The sequence below is a fragment of the Arvicanthis niloticus genome, chromosome 12, assembly GCF_011762505.2.
Source record: "Arvicanthis niloticus isolate mArvNil1 chromosome 12, mArvNil1.pat.X, whole genome shotgun sequence".
Classification (NCBI taxonomy): Eukaryota; Metazoa; Chordata; class Mammalia; order Rodentia; family Muridae; genus Arvicanthis; species Arvicanthis niloticus.
In genome coordinates this window covers 9493937-9521711 of record NC_047669.1, presented here as the reverse complement: position 1 = coordinate 9521711, position 27775 = coordinate 9493937, and the positions used below count along the sequence as shown (strand labels likewise).

At 45.2% G+C, this 27775-nt stretch overlaps 1 protein-coding gene across 2 annotated transcripts in view; it reads left to right on the top strand.

Moving 5' to 3' along the window:
• The window catches only part of Etv5 (ETS variant transcription factor 5), a 59047-nt gene that overhangs the window by 20890 nt on the left and 10382 nt on the right, over positions 1-27775 (top strand). For both annotated transcript variants that reach the window (XM_034515502.2, XM_034515501.2), the window contains 6 exons: positions 5959-6088; positions 6987-7274; positions 16601-16860; positions 19040-19099; positions 25383-25451; positions 25600-25769. In XM_034515502.2, the coding sequence (XP_034371393.1) occupies positions 5959-6088; positions 6987-7274; positions 16601-16860; positions 19040-19099; positions 25383-25451; positions 25600-25769 (977 nt within the window). The remainder of the gene's footprint in view (positions 1-5958; positions 6089-6986; positions 7275-16600; positions 16861-19039; positions 19100-25382; positions 25452-25599; positions 25770-27775) is intronic.

The following is a 27775-nucleotide window of genomic DNA, read 5'->3' as shown; positions in this document are numbered from 1 at the left end:
GAGTCAGGTCTCTCCTACTATATGGCTTTCAGAAATCTAATTGAGAGTTTCAGGCTAGTTGACTGGCAGCTTTGCCCAGTGAGCCTTTTCACTGGCCCTAAATGTATATGCTTTAATTTTTTATTAAATGTACTCCTTTTTATGTATGTTTTACTTGCATGTATACCACATGTGTGCCTGGTGCCCTCGAAAGGAAGAAGAGGGTATTAGATGCCCGGAAACTGAAGTTACAGAGGGTTGTGAACCACCATGTGGGTGCTGGGAATCAAACCCAGGTCCTCTGCAAGAGGAACACGTGCTCTTAAAAACAGAACTGTCTCTCTCTAGCTCCCTAAGTAAATTTTCTTATTTCATATTGCTTTGGATGCTGGATGCAGAAATAGTTCTTTTTGTGTATTGAGCTTGTAACAAAATGACCAGGCCCGGTGAGCTCATCACATTTTGTTCTTTGTATGTTTATATTGTCTGTGTACTCATCCTGTTCATCCGTGAAGAACAGCAGTTTAATTTTCTCTGCCTGTGTGGCTTTTGTTGTTTTCCCTTCTTCCATTGTTGAGGACCAGCTGGTTTGTTAATCCTGTGTCCCTTGCAAGGAATTTACTAGTCTGATAGGACAAAAAGCTATGAGGTTAAGTTGGTTGATAGGGTAAAACAGTATTTATATTTAAAATGGGGTTATGGTGGGCTCCAGAAATGCTGAGTTGTGACATATGCTCAGGTGTGGGCTTAATTAAATGTCGCCATCTATTTTTTATCTGTGTTTGGGCATACATAGATCTTTTTTTGGAGTTCTTATAGTCAAATTGGAAGCCAGAGCGCAGACTCAGTGTTCCCTCCTCAGAGGTGGCTTTATGAGAGGGTTGTCGAGGTACACATCTTCCCGAATGTTGGCAGGTATCTAAATGAGCAGAAGGCTTTGGTCAACTGGACTGTAGGAGGAACACTAGAACAGAAGGCATGGATTGCAAAGAATGGAGACTGCGACTGCGGGAGTGGGGAAGCTTAGCTGCTGATGGCCAGGTGAGAAGGAGGATCCTGGAGGCCGAGTGTGGTAGTGGCAGGGGAAGGTGTCTGCTCCCTAGTGGGTTAGGTGTCAGGTGTGCCCCACCTGGAAACTGTGTGGTAAACACGAGACTACAGACTTGTAATTTGGCAAATACTTTTTTCATCTTTTCCGGTTTGGCTTTCTTTTCCATCTCTATTTTCATCTGCCTCTCAGCTCATGGTGACCTTGAACCCTCTCTTCCCAACAGTGCTAGGACTACAGGCACGTCCCACCATGCCTGCCACCATGGCTGACTACATGACAGGCTCTCTTCACCACCAACTAACACCACCAACCGCCACCACCCCTTTCTTGATGGTTTCATACAGTCCAGACTAGTCTCAAACTTTCTATGTGATTGAGGATGGCCTTGAACTCCTGTTCTTTCTGTTTCCACCTCACAAGTGCTGGTATTACAGACATGAGCCACTATACCCAGCTCTATCCCTTTTTCTTGTTTGTTTGTTTTGGTTTTGCTTTTTTTCTCTGATTACCTCTGAGAATGCTTAAGTACTGCTTGGTTAGAAGTCCTGGAAACAAACTTAGCCGAGAGCTAAGCTCCAAGAGCTTTGTTTTCCTATCTAAATGGAAAGAGTGCAAATAACATTTTCCATTGGAAAAACTGAAGGAAATGAAGTAAGCTCAGGCATCTGCCATAGAGGAGGGCTAAGAGGCTGCCTGCTTCTCTTTCTTGATCTGTCTGTCTCTTTTTCTCTTCTCCAGAATCACTGCTTCCTGGGCTCTATTTTCCTTTGCTCATGAGTACCTTGGGGGGGGGGGGGAAGATGACTCAGCACTTGCTGAGCAAGCATTAGGAACCAAATTCAAACCTCCAGCACCCAAGTAAAAAGCCAGGTGTGGCTGTGCCTGTAACCCCAGGGCTTGTGTGCATGCGCGCTCGCGTGTGTGTGTGTGTGTGTGTGTGTGTGTGTGTGTGTGTGGTGTGCACATGCAGGGGCAGGGTCAGAATTGCTGGCTGCCAGCCTTGCTCCCTCCAGGCTCAATAAGAGATTCCATTCAGCCGGGCAGTGGTGGCGCACGCCTTTAATCCCAGCACTTGGGAGGCAGAGACAGGCGGATTTCTGAGTTCGAGGCCAGCCTGGTCTACAGAGTGAGTTCCAGGACAGCCAGGGCTACACAGAGAAACCCTGTCTCGAAAAACAAACAGAAAACACTATGAAAGTCAAATGTAACTAGTGAACTCACTGGTAACTGTGTACCAGAGGACATGATCTTCCTGTTGGCTCATCTTCTTAGCGCTGAGAGAATATGGTCTCACAAGATCTGAGAAGGGAAGGCAGGGATGGGGTATTGATGATGATGAAGGTGTTCCATATTCGTCAGGAGTTATTGTGGAGGTGACTGACTTTGTGGGCTCATCTTCCGCCCTCTGAACACAGTTTTCTTATGGTAGTGGCTTATCAGCTCAAATAGCCAATGCTGTGAACATTCCAGACTTCTGGGCTTCGACCTTCCCGAGTCTAATCCACTTCTCTCCTTTATAGCCACGGATGTCTGCCATTGTTTACGTAGTGTGAGAAGTTGAGCATGCTATTAAAATTATGCAACTTTTTCACTCCATCCAGGAGGTTCTGTGTCAGTTCCTTTACTCGGGTCAGGCAGCATGGCATGCTTCATTTTACATGAGAAAACACAAAAGCAAGGGCATTCCTTGGCTTTGGAACTCCTGGTTAAGTTGCCTGATTTCTGACTGACACCCAGCTGAACTGTGGGGAATGGGGCTTCTTCTCTCGGGCCTCTCTGCTCTCTCCTGTTAACAAAGATCTGTGATCTCTCAAGATGATTGATGGTGGTGGGGGGCATTTGTAGCCAAATTGTACCTAGAATTAGAGTAAATATGGACCATGCCTTCTGTGTTAAAAACTGGTTTGTAATATAATCAATTTATAATTTATTATGATGGGGGTGGTGTGGTTTTTTTGTGGGGGGGGTTGTTTTGTTTTTGAGAGGTTTTGTCATGTAGCCCAATTTGGGCACAAACTTCTGGTTCTCCTACCTCAATCTTCTGGGTCCTGGGATTGTAGGAGTGTGCCACCATGCCTGGTGCCACTGTGCTTGGCTATTCATCAAATTTCTTAAAATTTATAGATAGAGTGTGATTCGATTACAAGACAACTAGGTGTAGAAGACACTGACCGAAGGAGAGACGGCAAGCAGCGTGGATTAGTTCTCCTTGTCAGGAAAACTGATAATTTTAATAAGATTGTATAGATGAAGACGTTCCTTAAACCTGAAATGAGAAAATTGAATATCGCCCTTATCATTTACTTTCCAAATTTAGATGAAGCAATGATTATACATGACAATTTTTAGACAAAGAAAAGTTAGGCTTTAAAGACTGCACAGAACTTTTGTTTTAAAGTGGATTTGGATACTGTTCTGATTTGGTAGAAACTTTTGACAGCAGGAAAGTAATAAAAGAAGAGGTCGTGACCAAGGGGCCATCCTGAGCTGCCAGAGCTTCTCACTTACTGACAAAATGAAGACGCAGAAGCTTAGCTACTTTTTATGTCTGAGTATCTGAAAACATTTGATAACAATTGACTCTCGGCTGCCATGATGTCACCATCAAAAACTCATGACAGAGACTCTAATATTAGACTTCTAAATATAATCTGCTAGTTCTCAACTTATTTCATGGATTCAGGAAAACACAGTTGGTATTATGTAAGAATGGAATTATGAAAACCAGTCTTCTCCAGTCTCTTGGCAAGACAGCCTTTCCTTTATATATATGAGCTGGGGGTAGACTGCACACGCATAACAAATGGTGGGGGCCTGAGGGACACACACGGGTGTGAATACATGCACAAGCCTGTGCATATATAATGCATTTGTGTGGAGATCAGGGGGCAACTTTCGGAAGTCAATTCTCTGTGCACCATGGGATGTGGGGATTGGAGTCAGTTCAGATTTGAAGCTATAAGAGAAGCCAGTTGTCTGGAGGGTTGTTCAGTCTTCCTAGATAGAAAAGGATGCCTATGTGGCTAAGTCTGACTAGTAACATCACCAGATCTTAGAAGCCATAATCTTACAAGTATTTTAGGAATAAACATTAAGTCAAGGAAAATTTGGGGGAGTCACCAGAGCACTTTACTGCCTCTTCTGGTTATGCAGTGAGCCATGTGATGAGGTGGTTAGGTAGTGCTCAGGGAAGTTACCCCACACCCTGCAGTCAGGGAGAGAGGCAGAGAGTAGCCATTTTAATATCCTTGCCAGAAGGGACAGCCCTCATGGTACAGTGTCTGTCTTGGGGCTTGTTCTACTTTGGGGAAAGGGGAGTATCTAGGTAAGGGCAGACTTAGCTTTCTGTACTTGGGAGTGTGGAGGCACTATAACTTCTTCGTTTTGAGAAATCTTGTTTCTCTGCCCTTGAGGAATCTGTAGTGGGCTTCTAAACACAGCCCCAGCCACATGGACTTAACCTCAAGAATTCGGAGGAAGTCAGTAGCATTGTCTTAGTCCATTTTCTGTTGCCGTAACAGAATAACCCAGACTGGGTAGTTTATGAAGAATACATAAATATATGTATATACATGTGTAGTTTGTAAGTTTATTTTGGTTATGGTTCTGGACACTGAGGTGCATCTGGTGACCTCTTCATGCAAAGCAGAGGGAAAGGGAAGTGTGTGGGTACAGACAAGACTGAAGCAGCACACTGTAGAGGTGGAGAGCGGGCTCAGTGGTTAAGAGCACTGACTGCTCTTCCTAGAGGTCCCAAGTTCAATTCCCAGCACCCACGTGGCAGCTTAAGATGTTTGTGACTCCAGTTTCATGGAGTCTGACACCCTCACCCAGACAATTGGGTAAAACACCAATGCACATGAAATTAAAAAAAACAAAACAAAACAAAACAAAACAGAAAAACTGGAGACGATGCTTCATCCCTTTTCATGACCCAGACACCTCCGTTCAGCACCATTACATTGGGAAAGAGATTGCACCGTGAGTTTCGAAGGGAATAAACCATCATTGGGTACCACTGACTGAAGGACTGCTTATGGAAACCTGCCCTTTTTGCTAGGTGGCTGGGAAAGGCTGGGAGCAGATACTGTGGACACAAAGTCCTCCACAGACTTCCTGGGCAGTTAGCCTCTGCCCAGAGGGCCAGTAAGTTGTTTCAGTCCTTCACTTTGAAGTGTTTTGTAATTCCCCAAAATACTTAGATCTTAGTGGTTCTTACTCAGATCTACTATTTAGTGATACTTGAAAAAAGACTTCGAAAACCATACTTAATTTGGAAACATGCTTCTGAGTAATATTGCAGCCAGGCGGTGACGGTGGTGGTGGTACATGCCTTAGGGAGGCAGAGGCAAGTGGATCTCTGAGTTTGAGGCCAGCCTGGTCTACAGAGTGAGTTCTAGAACAGCCAGAGCTACAGGGAGAAACCCTGGCTTGGGGGGGGGGGGGGGTGGAAAGAAAGAAAAAAGTGTTGCCACAGCCATTTGAAGTCTGGTGTGTGCCAGCTGCCACACCTTGTTTTCTCCTCTCGGAGAGACGGGATTCTGCGTGTCCACACCTCTTAAGGCTCTGGTGTTATCTTTTATTTCATCCACACCTTCGGGATCTTTAAAGACTTCAGAAACTGGGAAACAAGACCCATGACTAAAGAAATGAGAATGGGGGTTGCTCATTTAAAACGTCAGGGGTTGATTTCTGATGAGTTTCACCTTGTATCCCAGGTTAGCCGCAAGCTCACCTAAGTGCAGGTTGCAGGTGTACACCACCAACTAAGGAACTTTAATTGGTTTTTGACAAAAGGTCGCCTATTTAGATGGGGGTGGTTTTCCTTGACCTTGAGCTGTAAGGGCTAGTCAACTCCGGAAGTTTGGGAAGTAGAATGGTTTTGTAAATAAATGCTGTCCCCCCCCATCCCCCACTTCTGATTTCAGTGGTGCTTCATGCTCCACCTCCCACCAAGATCAAACGGGAGCTGCACAGTCCCTCCTCTGAGTTGTCATCCTGTAGCCACGAGCAGGCTCTCGGTGCTAAGTATGGAGAAAAGTGCCTCTACAACTATTGGTGAGTGTTGGAGTCAGGACCTGGGGTGGGGGTGGGGAGGGATGGAGAGCTGCCCAAAAAGGCTCTGGAAGCAGCAGCAGATAGTATGCCCAGGGCAAAGCATGGCTACCCTGTGGTGTAATCTTCTAGGTGTAGCCCATTCCACTGGGTCCATTATACGGCTATGCATGAAAGGCAAAACTTTCATTAAAATGCTGGGGCTCCACAGGGAGCCATAGACAGAGCAGCTAAGACAGGAGCCTGGAATGCCGGGCCAGTTGATCTGTGGCTTTGAGGCAGGTGATAGACACCGTCTTCCTGTCTATCATATATGTTAATGTGAACTTTAAGCAGCGGGGAAATAATCTTAAAATCAGAATAAACAAAAAGGCCCCCCACACTTGTGCCCTTTACTTAAGAATATCCAGGCCCCAGGAATGAGGCTTTAATTTTAATCATTCTTTGCACTTAAAGGTAAACATAGATCTTCCTGGAACCAGCGAAGGCTTGTTTAATTTAAGCACTGTTACCTTCCACAAAGGTTTCTGACCAGTGGCTGGGAACCCTGGAATATTTTGGAGAGAGGACCAGAGAAGGCCCATAAATCCCCCGCTTCCCCCATCCACCCCTGCACACGCATACACAGAGAATTCTTTTAGAAGGAGGGAGAAAGGAAACCGGAAGAAGAAGCTAAAATTATCTTGGAGAAAAATCACACGAAGTGTTAAACAAGTCCTTTGACGCCCCGCGTTTGTCACATTTCAGAGGTACAAATATTCCCCTGGGCTGTAGCAATTTCACCGTGTTAATGATGTCATTTCCTGGCAACAATGGGCTGCAACTGGTGTTCTGCTGGGCTGGGTTACTATGCAAATGCTTCACTGTGGCTTAATGGGTCCTTCTGTCTTTCTTTTTACAGTGCCTATGATAGGAAGCCTCCCTCTGGGTTCAAGCCATTAACCCCGCCCGCCACTCCTTTGTCACCCACCCATCAGAATTCCCTATTTCCCCCACCTCAGGCAACTCTGCCCACCTCAGCTCTTTCCCCTGGAGCCGGCCCAGTTCAAGGGGTGGGTCCTGCCCCAACCCCTCACTCGCTTCCAGAACCTGGATCACAGCAACAAACATTTGCGGTTCCCCGGCCACCACATCAGCCCCTGCAAATGCCAAAGATGATGTCTGAAAGCCAGTATCCATCAGAACAGAGGTGGGTACCACTCTGAACTAACGCTAACTTCCTCTCTCATGTCCTTTCCTCCCCGGGGGAGAAGCAGTTAGTCATGTTGGCCAGGTACCTATAAAGTTCTCACTCCACTGACGCATCAGTGAAGGAAGAGTGCGGATGCACTGTGCGTATGGGCTGGTTATATAGCACCCTGTTCCGGAGGTTCTCAGAATGGTTTCTAGGATAGCTTCCTAGGAAGCCTGTCCTCCCGCTTCCGGCCAGGGTGGAGGGGTGGCTTGCCCAGATGCACAATCAGCCCACATGTTTCTGGGCTCCTCATGAGATACTGCCTGTAAAACTGAACTTAGTTTATGCTACTCATCACGGTGTTACCATTCTGTTTGCATCCTGGGAAGACTCTGAGCTACGGCAGCCATTGTTCTTCACATTTTGCCATATTTATACAATAAAGTGAGCTAAAGATGTTAGTGATAACGTCTGCTTTTGAAGTAGAAACTTCCCGGTTTCCCTGTGGGTCAGTTTATCTTTCTAACAGTTGAAACATCATGGGAAGTTACCTGGAGTCCTTCATTCATCAAAATAAAAGGTAGAGAAGGAATCCCACTTTCTGAGTTCATTGTAATATTCTAGAAATTTGGCCAGGTGTGGACTTACTCACTGCATGTCAGATGTTCTTCATCCTTGTTGATGATGAGATACGGTGACTAATCAGTGTGTTAGTAAGGACGGCAAGATGGAAACCTCCACTCCGCATGTGCTTGGGGGCTGGGGGGGCTGGGGAAGGCGGGTATGGAGAAGGAAAGGGGCAGATGGGTTCTACCCAGTGTCTGTCTGGAGGTTATTTTGCTTGGTGTGGTCCTGTCCCCACTTCTCCTAACCTGGATGATATAGCTGGCTGATGGTTTATCCCATGGTCAAGCCAAGAGCCACAGAGAATCAGTTGTGCTCTATAGGGCCCTAGAAATGGTCACCAGTTTGGGGGAATACCTGAGATTTGTAATATAGCAGAGATACTGGCTCATGAGTTTTTCTTGCCACAGAGGGCAAATCTGAAAGAAAACAGCCACTACCAGGCTTCGGCAGTATCATGTATAGTTATTGTTCTCTTTCAAGAGAATTGGTATTTTTAAGGAAGAGAAAAGATTTTTGGCTCAAAGGTTGGTGGTGTGTTGTGTTTTTAAAACAACATCTCATTGATTCCAGCAGGAATTGTTATGGGGGAGGGGAGAATGCTGTATTGAATTGGTTCAGTATTTGAAAAGCTTGGCAAATGTAGGGAAATTGCCTTGTTAAATCTGTTTGATTAGCACTTTCTTCTCAACCCTCATTTCTTATCCTGAGCAGTGTGACAGCTTATATGAATTGGTCCTGGTTGAGGGAGAGTTACCTCACTGGCGTCTTGGTCTTACTGGCTGACGGAGGAGACCAAGTATCACTTGTAGAATAGACAGTTCTCCTGGCTGCTTACCCTTGAGAAAGAAGGAGATTCAGGTCCCCGGGAGTTATGACTATCTGCCCTCAGGTCCAGAGGGAAAGCGCATAGGTATCTTTTCCAGATGAGTCTTTTGTGAAGTGGCCTGACTTGAACTTCCTGCTTTTCCTTTGGCCTGTAGTAATGATGGTTCAAGACCTCATGAGGTGACATAGACTGTGTAGGCTTCTAAAATAACAGAGTAAGAGTAGTACTGGGGTGCTTGGGGCTCCCCTAGAGTGCACACACAGACACACACACCCGTAAGAGGACATGGAGATTAACACGCAGGTTCCAGCAGGGAGGGATTGCTCAGTCTGGAAAAGCATAAAAGCATGAGACCCGGAGTTGGAGTCTCAGTTCCCCTGTGAAAAAGCCAGGAATGGAGGTTCCTGCTCTTAGTCCTACAGCTGAGGAGGCAGCGACAAGCCGGTCCCTGGGGCTTGCTGGCCCGCCGGCTTAGCCTGCTTGATGAGGTCCAGGTCCAGTCTGAGACCCTGCCTCAAAACAAAGTGGACAGAGCCTAAAGAACAACGCCTGAAGTTGACCTTCTGTGTCTACCCACACTGTATGGACGCGTGTGTGCAGGCGCACACTTGTAGGTCCCTTGTTCCACTGGAGGCTGAGTTAGTTGGTGGATCGTGGGTGTGACTACCATTCCTCACTTAGATATGCTGTGAGGAAGGCTCTTCTCTACCTCGAGCCTCGCCCTTGTTAAGTGTAGGTTATTTTGTAGGATAAAGGGAATATAACTCTTCAGCTAAAACAAGTTGGTTGTTATTGTATGTTAATTTTACAGTGAGAAAGCAAAGCATGAAAGACTATTCGCTCTGCATAGGATTGTCTTTGAATTGCAAACGTCCACCAGGATCCATGAAAAGCTGAGTGCCCTCGCTGAAGTCCTTGAACTTTGCTCCTCTCTTAAATAGAGAGTTCTGCTTTATCTCCTCCAAGCCCACGGGACAAGATGGTTATGTTTTGGTGAGGACAGGCTTAATCTGTTCAGAGTCTGCATTCTCTCTTCCTCAGTTGGGATCGTGATTTGTTTGTTGATGGTGGCGGCCATTTTCTGTGGCCATGCTTTAAACAGCTAAAATCTAACATAGAGTATATTCTTGGCATTTCGTGTCATCTGCCTATATAACTCTTCACAACTCAGTTTATTTTTGGAAGATAAATACTGTATTTGAAAGCAGTGATTTATATTGGTGGTTCCTCCCACATTGTGTGGGAGGGGATGATGTGTTTGGCGTGCTACATCGAGTCCATTTATGCTCGTTAGAGCTGGATGTTTTTCCTTTGGCCAGACCAATCTTGATGGTCATACGTGTCTTGTTTTGGTTTTTTTCCTTTCCTTGTATTGTATCTCAACTTGAAGAAAGCCTCACAATTTAAAGAGGCTTCACAGAAAAGAAAAAAAAAAAATCCTCCATATAGGAATTTTGAAACGCTGTGCTGTCTCCCATACTTGACATCAAGAAAAACAAAAACTAAGACGAAACTTAAGAAAATGTCCCTAGAGTAGAGAAAAACAAAACTGCTTTTGGGTGGTACAAAAGAGCATCCATATTATGGTTTCCGTCAGCGAATGGAGAGGTCGGCCACGTGATGAACCACCAGTACCAGCCGTGTTAGTCAGGACTTTTTGACAGAGGAAAGTACCAGCTCCTGCTGTGTGGTCTGGGCCTAAAGCCTGGCTTGAGCTGTCTTCTATAACTTTGATTGCATAGAAACTCTGAGGCTTGATAAGTTACGAGATTGACTTCCTCTTGGAGTCCATCCCTGACAAACTGTCACTCACCGTTGCCCTCTGGGTCTTGTGTGGTTACAGGAAAGGGTTGACTGAGTCAGTGTAACTCAGCTTGTTACACAGACTATGCATGTCCTCATCACGTGTCTGCCTAATAGCATGCTTTGTATGGGTTCATTTTGGGATCTAAAACCAAATTGCTAGGATTCTTAATGAAACTTTCTTTGACAGAGTAACTTTATCCTAACAGTTGAGTCTGAAAGCTAGTTTCCAGCATTTCACTGTTTATTGGCTGTCTGTCTGTCTGTCTGCATTTCCTCTGTCAAACTAATGGAGATTTCCTTTTATCCTTCATGAAAAGTTATCAATGAATCAATGTTGAAATTTGCCAGACAATGCCTTTATTAAAAAATGATCAAATTATTTTTTCCTTTAATAATGCATATTACACTGATTTAAATGAAACTGCCCTTGTATTCTTCTGACCTTGTTGCTTAGTAGCTTATTTTTGTTTATTTTTAATGTATGGAGTTTTGTGCTTGTGTGACACAGAATGTTTATGGAGGTCAGAGGTCAAAGGCCAACTTGCAAAAGTTGTCAGTGGGCTCTTCCACCATGGGGAGGGTTCATTTCAAGTTGTCTGTCTGGCTTGGTGCAAGCTCTGTGCCCCCTGAGCCCTGTCCTGGCTCTACGGCTGGTCATCTACATTGCTGAACTTGCTTTCTCTGACTTGTTTAAGACCCCTGCATCAAGTTTATGATTGAGAATGAGGTGGTTTTCTTTTTGACAGGAACTTTGTTGGGTTCAGCATTGAGGTTGCGCTCATCAAATGAGTAGAGGAAGTCTTTCCGAAATATTTAGAACTTTGAAGCCTTGGCAGACACTGGATTTCTTAGCAAATAACATCTAACCAGTTCTCCACGTCTTAGTTTTGATCCTTGTGGCCTGCGTAGTTCTGCTTTCTGTAAATGTCCACCCATTTAGACCTTAGTCCCGGTTACTTAGACAACTCTCCTGGAGATGTCTTACCTGAGTTGCCTAAGTTACGGTTTGTGGTGTTTTAAGTGTTTGCTATCATAGCTTTTAAGCTTTTTTACAATTTTTCTTAGTTCCTAAAAACAGGTTTTTTTGGTACATGGACTAGTATAATTTGTACTTCTGTGTCATCGATAAGAGTATTGAGAAGTGGTTATAGGAACGGTTTAGGGGAGGCAGGAGAGATGGCTGTGTGGTTGCAGGACATGCTCTTCAGAGTTCTGATCCCAGCACTCAAGACAGGCAGCTCATAATTGCCCATAACTCCAACTCCAGGGAATGTGATGCCCTCTTACAACCTACAATGGTACCTACATACAAGTAAAAATATTTTATATATATATTTTAAACTGTTGGCTTGTGGCTTTTATACAGACTGACAACCCTGAAGTTGTACCCCAGTTCTGCTATTTAGGGGTGAGGAGTGCTAGACACCAAGTGTGTGCTCCCCGTGTTCCACAGGTTCACAATGCCTAGCTATATTTTACTCACCATTTTTTTTCCTTCACACTTTTAAATTTTTATTTTGGGGAGGTGAGGAGTGCTTCTGTCTGTATCTCAGAAGCCAACAGAGTTAGGCCTCTCCTTCTACCAGGTGGGTCCTGGAGAACACTCGGCAAATGTCTTTACTGTCTGGCGGTTTCACTGGCTGCATTTTAATTTTTAAACATCCAGTGTGTGCTACCCAAGCCTCACAACCTGAGCGTCTGTCCCTGGAAGCCACGAGAAAGGCAGAAGTAGGTCCTGAAATTCATCTTCCAAGCTCTGCCCCCACGACCCCATCCTGTCGTGACATAGCCACATAATAAATAATAATTTTTTAAAAAACTTAGAAACTCCAGTTGCTTCATTTTACAGGGCTGACAGCGTAAAGGCCTTCCTACCCTTTACTGTTGGACTAAGGCTTGTTTGTGAATGCTGTCCCAGCTGGTGCCCTTGCTGCTTGCTGAGGCTGCAGTACCTTTCAGGCAGGCATGAGTGAATCACTCAAGAATAAAACCCAATAATCTGTCTTTCAGCTCAGAGATCTTACTTTGATTGGTGCATATGGTAATCTCCTGACCCCAGGAGCCTGGGACTTTAGCAGGGAGACTGAAAGTCATTTATATTGAGAACTTGATGTGCTACGTGCACTATCATATGTAATCTTTGTAACAGACCTGAGGGACAGGCGTCCTGGTCATCCATATTCTGCCGATGAGAAAAATGAAGGCTCAGAGCTGTTATGTAACTTGCCTAAAGTCACGCGGAGAGTCAGTGGTAAAGACTGGCTTTCGGCTCAGCTTGTTCTGATCTCAGAGCCAGGCTCTGGATTTGCCTCTGTTTTTTCTCTGGTTTGCATCGTGTTCTCTTAGCCGGCACAGTGAGTGAGACTTAAGTGTGTGGTATGGTTCTCGATGAATCCTGCGGACCGCACCTCTAAACTCTCCCTGTCTGACCTGCCAGGCACACACACCGCATGCCCTGCCTTGAATCTTCCCCCTTTCCCCTTTCATTTCTGTTACCATTGTGTTTACGCTGTGTGTTGGCAGCTGAGACCAAAAAGGAAATGCAGAAAAAGAATCTAACAGTTTTCATAACGTAAACCAAATGTTGGTGGCGTGGGTGTGCTCTTGAGAGGAAAGGCGCTAGCTATATAAATCTGACAGATAAATAAATAATTTTTCCTTTAAATAAACTGACTCTCAGAAGCCTTGCTCTGTCTGTAGTGTCTCCCTTTGCTCCCCAAATGTGAGTGCCTTGGTCATGAGCTGCACTGGGGTCTCGGGTGGGGTGGAGGAAGAGAAACCGGTCAGCTTAAGCTGCTGCTCTTTTGGAAATGGTCCCAGCAGCATCTTGGTGGTGGTTGTTTTATGTAGACATTGCATTCTTAGATACTTCAAAAAGATTGCTGAGAGGGGAATGAGGTTCAGTTAAAGGCCAGTGAGTAAAGTTCACAGCATGTATTTTGAGGACAAGTGCTGAATTACTTTATTAATCTCTGCAAATGGCAAACACAGCAGCAGGGTCTGAGCCATTCTTTCTCCTAGATAGGTTGGTCTTGTGACCTACCCGGGATCTCCTTTGCCACTCCCCAGCGACACTGGTTAAAGAGTGTGTCCTGGTCTTTGAGATGTATCCAGGCTTCTGCTGCATGAATCCTAGGACTCACTGTGCAGTAGAGGGGCCACTGGGGCATCGGAGGCTGACACAGGGAGCTTCGTTGCTGTCAAGGGCTCATGTAGAAGCATCCTTTCCTAAAGAGGCCATCCTAGGCGAACTCTAGAGTTACCTTCTGGAAGATGAGAAGCCGAACACGAAGCGGAAGCTGGAGACCATTGGTCACGCCAGCTGCCAAGGCTCTTGTTACAGTACTGAGTGGTGCAGGTCACCTTTGAAGGTGCTAACATGGCCAGCACAGGGGTTTGGGCAGCTAATCAGAATAAAGCCTCTGGGATATCTCTGTGCTTTTCTGGAAGGTTCTCCTTCAGGTTGTGAGCCTGTGGCTGATGCCTGTATTCAGAATATCAAGCCCAAGCCTAAGTTGCAAGTGTATAGAGAGACCCTTAAAAGGGCCACTTTAAGTAGCAGCGACTTTAAACTCAGGTTTCTGCTGAAGGGATGCGGCTGCAGCAGCAAAGACATCCACCATGTTGGATATGTTCAGAATGTTGGGCTGGCAAATGAGAGTGCTTCTGTGTCTGAGACAAAGGGACACCCAGGTTGCTCAGGGATCTTGTTACAATGTGGTGATTTTTATGGTGCTTCTTGCAGGAGGCTAGTTATAAACTCACCCTGGAGCAGTTGGTGCAGTACACTGATCTTGACAGTTTTATCTGTGACCAGATCTCTGGTTTAAGTCTTGATGTTCTAGAAATCTGTTAGCACCTGTTGACACAGATTGATTCAGATCTAAGTCCAACTACTTGGTTAAATCTGTTAATAAGAACTGTGTCTTTTGTTTTCTTGATCTTAGTAATTCTGACGGGTAAGATAAACTCTCAAAATAATTTAGTTTGCCTTTCAGTGGCAGCCAAGGAGGGCCAGCACTTTTGAAGCCCTCCTAGCTGAGTGTAGTCCTTCTAGCCCACCTTTAATGGAATCATTTGTTTTCTTGGTGTTTTGTTTAATTTCTGTTCTTCCTATATTCTATATACTACTCCTGTCAGATACAATCTGCCAGGTGGTCTCTTCAGTTGATGACAGTTTTCCTGCGGTACAGAAACTTGAATTTCATGGAGTCCCACTTTGATTGATGGCTTGATTTCCTGGATGACTGATTCCCGTTCCGAAAATCTTTATGTAAGCCTGAATCCTGACGTGTGCTCCCTACTTTTTCTTCTAGAAATTTCAGAGTTTTGGGTCTGACATTGAGATCTTGGATCCATTTAGAGTTGATTTGAGTGCAGGGTGAGAGGGAAGGAAACGTTTCATTCTACATGTAGCTATCTGGTTTGACCATCACCGTTTATTTGTTGAAGATGTCTTTTCTCTCATGTGTATTTTTTTAATCTTTGTCAAAATTCAGGTGCTATGAAATAGGGACTTAATCAAGAGTCCTTCATTCTATTCCATTGATAAATGTGTCTGTTTTTATTCTACTAACATGCTGTGTTTTATTCTTACATCTATGTCTAACTTGAAAACAAACCTTTTATGTTCTCAATATGTATGTATGTATGTATGTATGTATGTATGTTTTTCTTTACTGGTTTTTCTGTTTGTCTTAGTCATTCTTCTGTATGTGAAGAGACACGGTAACCAAGGCAACTCTTATGGAGCAAAGCATTTAATTGGGGCTTGCATAGTTTCAGAAGTCCATTATTATCATTGTGGCAGGGAGCGTGGTGGAAGGCATGGTGCTGGAGAAGTTGCTGACCCATAGGCCTAGAGAGACTCTGGGAGACCTCACGCCCCCCACCCCCACCCCCACCCCACGTGACAGACTTCCTCCTTCAAGGCCACACCTCCTTTTTGCTTTTGTTTTTGCTTTTTGCTTGTTTTGTTGTTGTTGTTGTTGTTGTTGTTGTTGTTGTTGTTCCAGATAGGGTTTCTCTCACCGAGGCTACCTGTCCCTGCCTCCCCAGTGCTGGGACTTAAGGCCTGCACCACTGAGGCCCAGCAGAGGCCACACCTTTTAATGCTTTTAATTTTCCAAATAGTGCCTTTGCCACTCCCTGGTGACTAAGCATTCAAATCTGGGATCCTGTGAGGGCCATTCTTATTCATACTGCCACACTAAAATGGCTGACCTTCAGTTACTCTTTAAGAGCTACCGTGATACTCTCCTGTAATCCTAGCACTCAGAGGGAGGCTCTGGAGTCATCCTGAGCCTCGCTCAAATAAACAGATAAAAATAGGGGCTGAGCAGCCTCGCAGCGACTCCACTTTTGCTTGGTTCCCCTTCTGGCACTCTCTGGTTATTACAGATCCTGCTTTCCCTCCCACTTTGATTCTGTCCCTGTGTATCTTGATGGTTTCTGTTCTTAATAAGGTAATTTAAAAACATCGTCTTCTACCCCTGAAATTGTACATAAGTTCTCATATACATTTGCTTCATAGTGTGAAGTCTTTTCGTCCATAACAAAATTTACGTTAGAATGTAGTATAAAATGGAATCTAACCTTCCCTCCAGATTTAAAATGTTTTAACAGGTAATAGAAGTATTAACAGTTCCTGACTCTTTGAAATTCAGTTTCTTTGATCTACCAATCAACTTTTTATTTCTTATAATTATGGTCATTTTATGATATTATATCAATACCAAGTAAGTCGCTGATTCTTTTCAAAATTAGTTCGTACTTAAAGGTACTGCTGTATGAACCTAACGAGACCTGAGTTCAATCCCCAGAGCCTGTGTAAAGGTGGACGAGACTCCACAAAGTTATCCTTGGACTGTCAGTGTGAGCCGGGGCACAGGTACCCATCCGATCACATGCGTGCGCACACATTGATAATAAACATTTTACATTAGTAATAAACAACATTTTTCATTTAGAAATTAATTTATCTTTTAAAACCCAGATGTTGTGGCTAATCCCCAATGCTGAATCATAGTGAGTGTTTATTTTGTATTAAACAATATGATTTTTTTTTTTTTCCTTCTTCCAGATTTCAGCGACAGCTGTCTGAGCCTAGCCATCCCTTCCCTCCTCAGTCAGGAGTTCCTGGAGATAATCGCCCCAGCTATCACCGGCAGATGTCAGAGCCCATTGTCCCCGCAGCTCCACCACCCCTTCAGGGATTCAAGCAGGAATACCATGACCCACTCTATGAGCATGGGGTCCCTGGGATGCCTGGTCCCCCAACACATGGATTCCAGTCACCCATGGGAATCAAGCAGGAGCCCCGAGATTACTGTGCTGACTCAGGTTAGCATAAACTCACTGCACTGGCCTCTGTATTCTCATTGGCTGTCTGATGAGTGTTGATCTGCTGTCTGAAGTTATAGCAACACAGTATCCTAGAGTTCATGCCCAGCACTTCCAAAACCAAATAAACTGCCCTCAAAGGGCTTAATGAATTAGTTAATGGTATTCAGAAGTGTGTAAAATACACCTGAGGTGAATCTAAAGCCTGCTGGGCCCACACTTGGGTGGTGCCCTACCCTTAAGTGTACTGGGCACAAGGAACACAGTTTGTGTGTTTTAGCTTCATGGCTTTGTTTTCAATACAGCAGACGCACTATAATTGTAAGGAAAGAGTTCACCTCTCAGACACAGTCCCGTGATTGAAATAAGTGTTCTGAGAAGCACCTGATGTGCTGAGTGCTGGGCCAGATTCTCTGAGGCACTGTTTACATTGGGCTGGTGCTGTGTCATGCAGAGACTGCTAACCTGCACAGGGACATGTGTAACCCGTGGCAGTCCTTGCTGTTTGCCTAGGAGCTTCTGCATATGAAGAAGCTGAGGCTGTTTGATGTCTTTCCTGTGTGTCTTGTGGGCCAGACCCATTAAATGAGACCCCTGGAGGAAAGCAGACCTGGGATCTTGCAGGCTGGAGATTGAAACCTTTGCTGCAATGTTCCCACTCTCTCCTTACTCTCTGGACTAAAATGGCCTGAGCATAGTTGGTAGGTTGTCTGCCTGTCACTGCAGACTTTTCTTAAGCCCCTTTGGAAAGTTGGAGCAATCAGAAGCTGAATGGCTCTTGTGGGTGACTTGAGGTATAGAATCTGCTCTTGGTCTTTGAGATGACACCAGCATTTGGATAGAAACTAGTGTTGAGAAATTACCATAGAAAAAATTAGCTGCTGATAGCTTATGCAAATAAATTGTGACTGAATTCTTTTTGAAGGCTTTGAAACGTGAGGCTCAGAAGTCATGATGGCAGTCTTTTTTCTTTAGGACTGGCATTGACTTTAATATGTATAATATATATTGTATACTGTTAGCTTAGTTATGTGTTTGTGTCACTGTGTGTGAGCGCCTCCAAATCCCCCTGGAACTGGAGCTACAGATAGATGGTTGTGAGCTGCCTATGTGGGTGTTATTAGGAAGTGAAGCTCAGGTTCTCTGGAAGAGCTGTATGTTCTCTTAACCGCCCTCTCTCCAGCCGGCTGGCATTGACATTTTAATTTGGCCAACCATTTTCAATCTCCTCCCATTCACTGAAGAAAGGCAGTCAACAAAGGTTCACCTCGGAAGCATTCCCAGTGTGCGCCCAGGTCACTGAAGAAGAGATCCCTTGAGTGTTAGTTTCAACATAACCGATACAACATGGCGAAAACATGCTTGCCAAACTACAGTACCCACCCAGCCAGTTGTCATGCTGGCTGCAAAGCTTTGGCTCTACTAATCCCTCTGGCCTTAAATACCCTCACTCCAGGCAATAGAATTGGATTCGACCATCAGTGGCCAGAGGAGCAGATTGAGAAAGATCTAGGGCAATCGCCCTTCCCTTCCCCATCTGAAAGCCCCTTTGAAAGTCTGTTTCTTGTGTTACCATTAGCTTGCTCACCAAGTGCACTGTTGATAACTGGTTCTAAGATGAATGAGATCTTTCTCCTGTGCCTATTGATGAGAAGGGTCTTATTTGCAGGTGGTGGTTTGTAGTGTTTACCGTGTTGTTTATTAGCTTGGCCCTAAACACTTGACCTTTGTCTTAGGTGATTCTTAGTTGCTGTAATAAAACACTCATCGAAAGCAACTTGGTGGTTCGGGGGTGGGACTGGGGTAGTTGACTTAGGGATTAGGGACCAACATCATCATTGAGGGACAGGAAGGCAAGAGCTGCTGCAGAGACCATGGAGGCGTGCCACATACTGGCCTGCTTTCATACACACTCCAGTGCATTAAGCAAGCACTTCCCACAGTATGCAAGGCCCCGGCCCTTACAATGATTAATCAATAAAATGCCCCACAGGTGTACTCACCAGCCAGTCTTACAGAGACAGTAGCTCAGTGGAAGGTTTCTCTTCCCAAGTAACTCTGACTTGTGTCAAGTTGACAAGAACTAAGCAGTACATCTTTAGTTGTGAGGGTTCAGGCCTTGGCTGCCCAGCGTGGTGTAGGAACCATTGCTAAGAAAGAATGCTGTGTTTCCTTTCAGAAGTGCCTAACTGCCAGTCATCCTACGTGAGAGGCGGGTATTTCTCCAGCAACCACGAAGGTAAGGAGCTTGCTTTGCCCTTTAAAACTGAATTTATCTGGGGAGTGGGGCTGAATGTGCAGCACATGTGGAAGGATTTCCTCCGCCCTCTTTTTTTTTTTTTTTTTAATTTTTGTTTTCTTTTTTTCTTTTCTTTTTTTTTTTTTTTTTTTTGGTAGTGCACATGTTTAATTTACGATTACCATTTCTAAGTTCAACTGTAAGGTCAGTGGTTAGACTTTCTGTAGTGCGTGGGTATGAGAGTTAAGTAGGTTGCTTTGTACATGGGCTTTGAGTCAAGACTGTTAAACACTGAGAAATCCACTCATTGTTTTAAATCGCAGTGACCCTAACTTTGCAGAGGTCATAGGACATCTTGAAGAAAAGGGGAACTTGGCTGTGTACTTCCAGCTACGTCAGCCTAAACTGGGCCTTAGGGCTTACATCAGGAAAGTTTACGTGGGTCCATGGACATCTTAGGAAAGAAATTATGACCGAGTTTTTGATTTTCACTTAGTCTGGGTGGGTAGCACTTCGTAATGGGCGGTTGTCAATTTAAAGTGAGAGGGAAGTCTCTCAGGAGTTCTTCACTGGCCTGAGAGCTAATGAAGGATGGGTGGGGATGGAAAGGTCGGTAGAACTATGCAGAGGTGAACTGGCTCACAAAACACTACAGGACGTGTTTTCTATCAGATAAACTAAGAACAGCTATGAGGAAAAATACAAAGTGATCTGCCCACAAGCATTGATTAATGTCTCGATGTTTACTGAATGTACACGGAAGGCAGAGGTTCTCAACCTGTGGGTCATGACCCCCATGGGTGCTGCATAGCAGGTATCCTGTATAGCAAATATTTCCATCAGGACTCATAAGAGTAGGAAGATTGCAGTTATGAAATAGAAATGAAATAGTTACATGGTTAGGGGTCACTACAACATGATGAGGGTCACAGCATTAGGAAAGTTGGGAACCACAAAACAGCTTTAGCGACAAGTGATATAAAGTATTAGAAATACTTCATATTATAATTGTATATCAGTACTGTATAATGGGCCTCTGACTTCAGATTCTTACACCGTGGGAAGCATTAGGCATGGAAGTGCCTGCCTATAATCCCAGCACTGGAGTGAAGGCAGGAAGACCCTGGGACTTGCTAGCTAGCCGGTCTATCCACTTAGTGAACACTGACTTCAGTTTGAGACCTTGTCTCAAAAACTAAGGTGAAGGTGGTAGAAAAAACACCCGCCATTAACCTCTGGCCTCACCAATGGCCTCACGTACGCATATCCTGTTGCATACAGTGCACTCTTACACACAAAAGATGAGTGTTGTGTGCTGCAGGTTCTTACGCACTGTTCCTTAGAATCAACTAATGGATCAAACATCTGAGGCACTTAAGGAGCAAGAGCAGTGGGCACAGCTGAACCTGTGGCCTTAGCTTTCCTAGCACTACCTAACTGGACTAGGAGTAATTTAGAACAGTCACAGTGCTGGGCTGCGGGTGGAGCTTGCCTGGTAAAGTGCCTACCTGCCTGCCAATCAGGAAGCCCTGGGGTAGCTTCTCAGCATAGCATGTAAGGAGGCCAAATGCCAATAATCTTAGCACTCCAGAGGTAGAGGCTGGATGATCAGGAGTTCAAGGCCGTCCTTTGCTACATAGTGACTTTAAGCCTAGCCTGTGATACATCACACCCTATCAAAACAGAGTAAGAGTCAGCAAGATGGCTTAGAAGTTAAAGGTGCTGCCAAGCCTGCCCTTGTGAGTTTGATCATCAGCATTCACTCGGTGTGGGAGGAGGATAGTTGAGCTGTCAGACTGCAAAGTGCATTTGCAGAACACATAGCCCCTATGTGAATGGATGATGTTGGCAAAGCAGTCAGTCTATTTGATGGGCAGGAGCCTTTCAGGGTCTCAGAGGATGTTTGGGATCTGAAAAGCCCTGAGAGGTAGGCTCTCTGCCAGGAGGTAGGTAGAGTCAGGACCACCTTTCCCACCGCTGAGACTGCGAAGTGCTTTTCCTTAGAGTGGATCACCAGAAATACGTTTTACTTTCTATCAAACACATCTGTCTATATCAGTGTCTTACCATCAGTCTGACTCCCCTAAACCAGTGGCACAGACTTCTCTTGGAACTTGGATCAACAGATTCTCAAGAGCTACTGAATCAAAAGCTCCAACGTGGAATCCAGAAGTCTCAGTTTTCAAGTTTGGAAATCACCCTCAGTCTCAGCTGTACCTAAGACTTGCTGAGGGAGCTTTTAAAGTTGTGATGCTGAGGCTTTGCCCTAAGACAGCGGTTCCCAGCCTTCCTAATGCTGACATTTAATACAGTTCCTCATGCTGTGGTAACCCCCAGCCATAACATTATTTTTGTTGCTACTTCATAACTGTGATTCTGCTACTGTTATGATTTGTAATGTAAATATCTGCTTTCTGATGATCTCAGGTGACCCCTGTGAAAGGGTCTTTTGACCCAAAAAGGTCAGTAGCCATGGGATGAGAGCCACTGCCAGAAGTGTACCTGACTGCAGTGTTTTAGATACTTAAGGAGCATTGGTTGTTCCTTACAAGTGACTAGTTGTTCAGAGGACTTTCTTGGGTAGGCAGCATCCTCCAGCTGCATAAGACCAGTGCCGCTTACCCCGCTGTGTGCCCTATGATATTCTCAGAGAGTGTCCAGACGTGAGCAGGCGGGCTGTCTACCGGACTGAGGCTGTGTGGACACAGCTGTGCAGGGCTGCTTCCAGACTCCTTGCTGTCTCTGTAGAGCCAGTTGATGATGTCTGTCTGCAGCAGGCACATGATGAGGGAGCAGAGCAGAGAGGCAGGCAAACATTTTGTATAATTACAACATTTAGCAAAGAGTATGCTCTTAAGGGAAATATTTTTAGTAAGATTTTGGGTTGCTTACTACACAGAGACCATCTTGTAAAGCCACCTCCAACCTATTCCTCTGCCCAGTTGACCGCACACACTGAAAAAGTACATTTCAAAGGAGCCAGCATTTTAAACTGCTTTAAATTATCTTGGCCTGGTTTTTCTCTCCTTCCTTTACAGTCTTGAACCACAGATGCCTAGGAAACAGTTATCAAAACAAGTGTTTCTGATTGGCATCTCTGATTGCTAAGATACTGCCCCGCCTGAGGTCCTCACCTGGAATCCTTGTGTGATATTTTGAGTCTTTGCGTTTCACTTTGTTCTTCCTTCCTGCACCTTCATTTGAGTGATCAGATGGTGTATGGCCACAACAGAAATAACTGTTGATGCAAACTCAACTGACTGATTACCAGAAACATCTTCCAGGTGTTTTAGAGGACCACGTGTGGCAATAACTAGAAACCGCAAAATGTCTCCAAATGGTGTTCCTTATAATCCTTTAAAAAAATCAAAACAAGAATTTAATCTAGTCTTGTGTGGTTGTGGATAAATTATCTTTACCTTGGGGGGGCGGTGCACTGAAAGTTAACACAGCACAGTCGACAGGTGTGTAAACTTCAAAGCGGTTCACTTACAATGACTTTATAACAAGACCATTTAAAACAGTACTGGGGTATCTAAACCCATATGGAAGATGGGTAGTAGAGTACCTCCTGGCAGCCAAGGGTACAGATCGTGACGCAGAAGGAATTATGTCTTGCTGATAATGCGAAGTGCACAAGGTTGTCATAAAAGTCAGTTTGCCAGGTGTTGTGCACACGCCTATATGGTCCCAGCTCTTGGGAGGCAGGGCCAGGAAGATGGGGAGTTTCAGGTCCTCGGGTATATGGGGAGTTCAGGGTACCCTTTAAGACTGTGTCTTAAAGGGGAAAAAAAAATCATCATTCTTTGCCTCAATTGTGAGGTATTGTAGTCTCTCAGATACTAATTGAGCGCTTATTGTATGCAAGGTGTTGAGAGAAGATGCTTAAGGTATGATGCTTAGGGTATGACCCTTATCCTTGAGAAGTCCCCTCTGTGGCAGGCGACATCAAGATTACAGTTCTCAGACTCATTCAGGGTTGTTTGTTTGTTTGTTTGTTTGTTTGTTTGTTTTTGAGGCAAGGTCTCACTGTTACTGCTCCTGTGTAGACGAGGCTGCCTGGAACTCGGAGATCTTCCTGCTTCTGTCTGCAGAGTGCTGGGCACTGAAGGTGTGGCCATCAGACCAGCACAGAGTCATTCAGCTGCTTTAACACCGCTTGCTCACAATCTATAATTGTTTGTTTTTCTTTAAGTGTTATTTATTACACACTTGTACCAAAAGCCATTCTTGCACTCTTCTGTAAAGAGGGAGCGATTGGATCAACAGAGCAGACTGCACAGTAACTCACTAAACGCTCAAAACAGTACCAGGGAGGAAGCCTGAACACTGGGATTCATTTGTTCATAATCACACAACTAATTGGGGTCAACCTCTAGAACCTGCATTCTTTAATTCCCCATGCTAAACTGCCATTTGTTTCTTTCTTTCTTTTTTTTTTTTTTATCTGCTTCCTTCTTTAAGTTGAGATGCACACTTGTAAAAGTGACCTCCTGTCTACCCACACTGGCACACTATGAGACCTATTTACTTTCAATAAGAAAGTGTTGATTGAATATACTTCTTTCTTAAGTTGTGTGTCTGTCTGGGTGCTTTGCCTGCATATATATATGGCTGTGTGCACACAGTGCAAGCAGGAGCCAGAAGAGGACAGTAGATTGATTCCCCAGGAGTTAGAGTTACAGACAGTTGCTGAGCCACCATGTGTGGGTGCTGGGAATCACACCTGGGTCCTCTGGTACACTAGTCAGTGCTCTTAACAATTGAGCCATTTTTCTAGCCCATATATGGTGTAGTTAATTTAAACAGAAAAACCATGCCTGGGACTAGAGACAGAAAGACGAATGACAGCGTCAGAAGAGTCTGCCTTCTCCATTGCACTGAGTTTGCGAGGCCCCAGCACATTCAGATGGTGCCAGTCCTGCCAAGCTGATTTCCAAGAAGCCTAGGCTAGCAAGAGAGGGATCCTATCTGGGCTCAATGACTCCTGAGGTTTTCATGTCCCTGAGAGCCCCCTGTCGACTCTGCATATTCAGCACACAGAGACAGTACTCACCAGCCAGGTGACTCAACCAGGGACTAAGATAGAGAAGAGAGCCAGGGATGAAGGACTGTATACCAAGTGTGGTATCTTTGTGGCAGGGAATCCCTATCAGGGAGCTGTTAGCTGCCTTGGGCTTAAACCACTAATCTGTTGAGTGGGTGGGGGGCTGGCCACCTGATGGCCCACGGTCACACCTGCCACCATTGTGTATAAGGTGGATATGTGGCCATCCTTTCTCATGGCCCATTTACCGTCTGCTTTAGGTTTTGGTGTGTGTCTTGGACCATTTGGTGTCCACTTCTTTTTCTTTTCTCTTTCCCTTTCTCTCCCACTTTGGTTTTGTAAGTCAATGTTTCTCTGCAACCCTGGTTGTCCTGGAATTTGCTTTGTAGACCAGGCTGGCCTTGAACTCAGAGATAAATGTGCCTATGCTTCCTGAGTACTGGGATTAAAGGCATGCATACTACCACCCATCCTCAGTTCCCACTTTTTGACCCCTTCACTGTCCCTCTCCCATGAGTAAGGCTTGGCTTCTTAGCGCTGTGTCTAGGGACAGTGCTCCACCTTGTTCAGTGTGTGCTGCTCTTAATCTTCTGTGGGCTGCGTCTTTGTCCTTTCTCCTCCTGTGCTTACGTCACAGCCCACGGAGTACGTGGAGAGCTTGGACAAGTCTGAGAAAGGTTGAGTTAATATTAGCTGAGAGAAAAATGCCAATATACACAAATGAAACAAAGCTAGCAAGGTAGGCTGACCAGAACAGACACTGCCCCCTGCAAACTGCATAAGATGTGGAGGAGCCTACTGTGACCAAGTGGTTCCTTCTGCCGGAGCCCTTTTAGCAGGAACTGATTTCCTCCCTCACCAAGGACAAGGTAGTGACGTCAGAACTCAAATACTGAGTCCTTTGGAAGTCTAGAAAATTTCGCCTGGCATAGGTACAACAGTAGGTCTGTGGAACCAAACAGGAAACAATCTGGGCCAGTGAGAGGGTTCCACAGGTAAAAGTACCTGTGGCAAAAGCCTTACATCCTGACTTCGAGTCCCTTGAGCCTCTGTGAAAGGGAAAAAGAGAAGTGACCCCAGAGAACTATCCTCTGACCTCCCTCCACGTGTGTGTGCTCCGAACACATTGTGCACACAGGATAATGATGAAAAGTTGTTTTTTTAACTACAGTCCTTAGTTTTGATACAGCACAGAATCTGTTAAGCAGTATGGTCTTTCTCTTTAAACTCTTACAGGATTCCCATATGAAAAGGACCCCAGGCTATACTTTGATGACACTTGTGTGGTGCCCGAAAGACTGGAAGGTAAGATACCCGTCCGAGACTATACTAAGTGAGAGGGTTGGCGGTATGAGAGCGTTCGATGATTCAATCACCAGTAGCCACTGCTTCCCCTGCAAATCCCTGAGAAACTTCAGCCTGAGTGATGCATGTGTACCCCTGTCCCACACAGGCAAAGTCAAGCAAGAGCCCACCATGTACCGAGAGGGACCCCCTTATCAGAGGCGAGGTTCTCTGCAGCTATGGCAGTTCCTCGTCACCCTTCTGGATGACCCAGCCAACGCCCACTTCATCGCCTGGACTGGCCGAGGCATGGAGTTTAAGCTCATAGAACCAGAAGAGGTGAGTCTGGTGTCTCTGGTACTTTGCTGTTGATAATGTATTGGGCTTACGGTTTCAGAGGGGTAAGAGTCTGCCATGGCAGGGAGGCAGGCAGCAAGTTGGAAGCACGTTGACAGGAGATGGAGACTGGGAGCTCACAGTTCGAGCACTGGCGTGCCACAAAGAGAGCAAGCACTGGAGATGGCTCGCTCTTCCTGTCAGCAGGACAATCTTCTGCATGTTGCTAAACCAACAGGCAGAATTCTTCATTGTAGAAAACATCACAAGTATTTTGACAGTTCTGGGACAGGGAGATGAGGGTTGAAGCCATGAGCTCTTAACGCTGATGATACAAGATGTGTTCTTACTCTTAAAGTTTTGAAAGTGCATTTCTATAACAGACTTGTAATGTGAAATATTTTGAATACGGCACCCGGTCTAGCTTGATCCCGAGCAACCGCCAGGTTCCCTCTGGTTCTCAGCTGTGATAGGGCTCCGGCTAGCTAGGGACACTGGCCCTGGCACCCACGAGATGCCAGTGTGGGAGATGGCTCTGCTAATCCATCATGCTGTCTCCACAAAGCTCAGCTGAACCCCAGACAATACCCACCATCCTTGCAGTACCCGGTAGAAATGAGACTCTTAAAGCTTCATGATTATTTAAAGGGTTCATATATTTAGAAATACTCAAATAACAAGATGCCCACACAATTAGAGTTGTTACCCAAACTCTAACCTTTTGATAAGTTGCTACCCAGGACTGCTCTTGAACCATTCTGCATGCTGCTAGCCTCCCCCGTAGCTCTTCTCTCGCCCCTTCTCTCCTTCTCTCCTCCCAAATCCACTCCGCCTACCTTTCATACAGCCCAATCACTGAGTCTTATTGCAAATGGGGGGTGGGGTATCCTGCTACACAGACTTGCCTTGTTCTCAGGCCTGGTCTGTTACAGCCTGGGGCTGAAGCCGTCTAAAAGCACTGTGAGACAGTTGTGCAATGCACTTGCATTACTGTATATTTCCTTTCTTTTTTTAACATTTAATGTGTGTTTGCATGCACATGCAGTACATTCATGGCGTGCATATGAACGTCAGAAGACTGCATGTTGAGATCAGTTCTCTCCTATATATGGGCCTCGAACTCAAGTTGCCAGGATTGGTAGTGTCAGCAAGTGCCTTGACCTTACTTACTACATACTTAAATGCCTCTCTGACTTAGAGAGATAGAATTACCAGAGATAAGTCTTAAAAACTTAAAAATTTTAAAGTATTGTGTATGTGCGTGTGCATGTGTGTGTGTGTGTGCATGCGCGCCTGGCTGTATATAGGTGTCCCGTGTGTGTACAGTGCGCACAAAAGCCAGGAGAAGGCTTTTGGATCCCCTAGAACTGGAGTCTTAAAGGTGGTTGTTTGACTTTGTGGATGCTGGGAATCTAGCATGGGTCTTCTGCAAGAGCAGAGAGCACCTAAGTACTGAGCCATCTTTCTAGCCATCTCTCCACAATATAGATGCTTTTTCAAAAAGTGTGTCTTGTAGGATCCTGGCTGTTGCTGTGGTAAAACACCATGATCAAAGGATATTGGGGTTGTTGGGTTTGGCTTTTACTTCATATCATTACTCATCATCCAAGGAGGTCGGAGCAGGAGCTCAACCAGGGCAGGAACCTGGGAGCAGGAGCGGACGGACGCAGACACCAGGAAGTGTTGCTTACTTGCTTTCTCCCCTAACTTGCTCAGCCTACTTTTAAAAACCAGGGGAGTCCCCACCCAAGATTGAATGGGCCCTCCCACAGCGATTAAGAAAATGCTATACAGCAGTGGTCCTCAACTTTCTAAATGCTTGCAAACCCCTAACACAAGGCCTCCTGTTGTGGTGACCCCCTCCCGGCCATAAAATTATTTTTTATTACTACTTCTTAACTATAATTTTGCTACTCTTAGGAATTGTAATGTCAATATCTTATATGCAGATGGTCTTAGGCGACCCCTGTGGAAGGGTGCGAGACACTGTTCAGCAAGCTCGCTTGCAG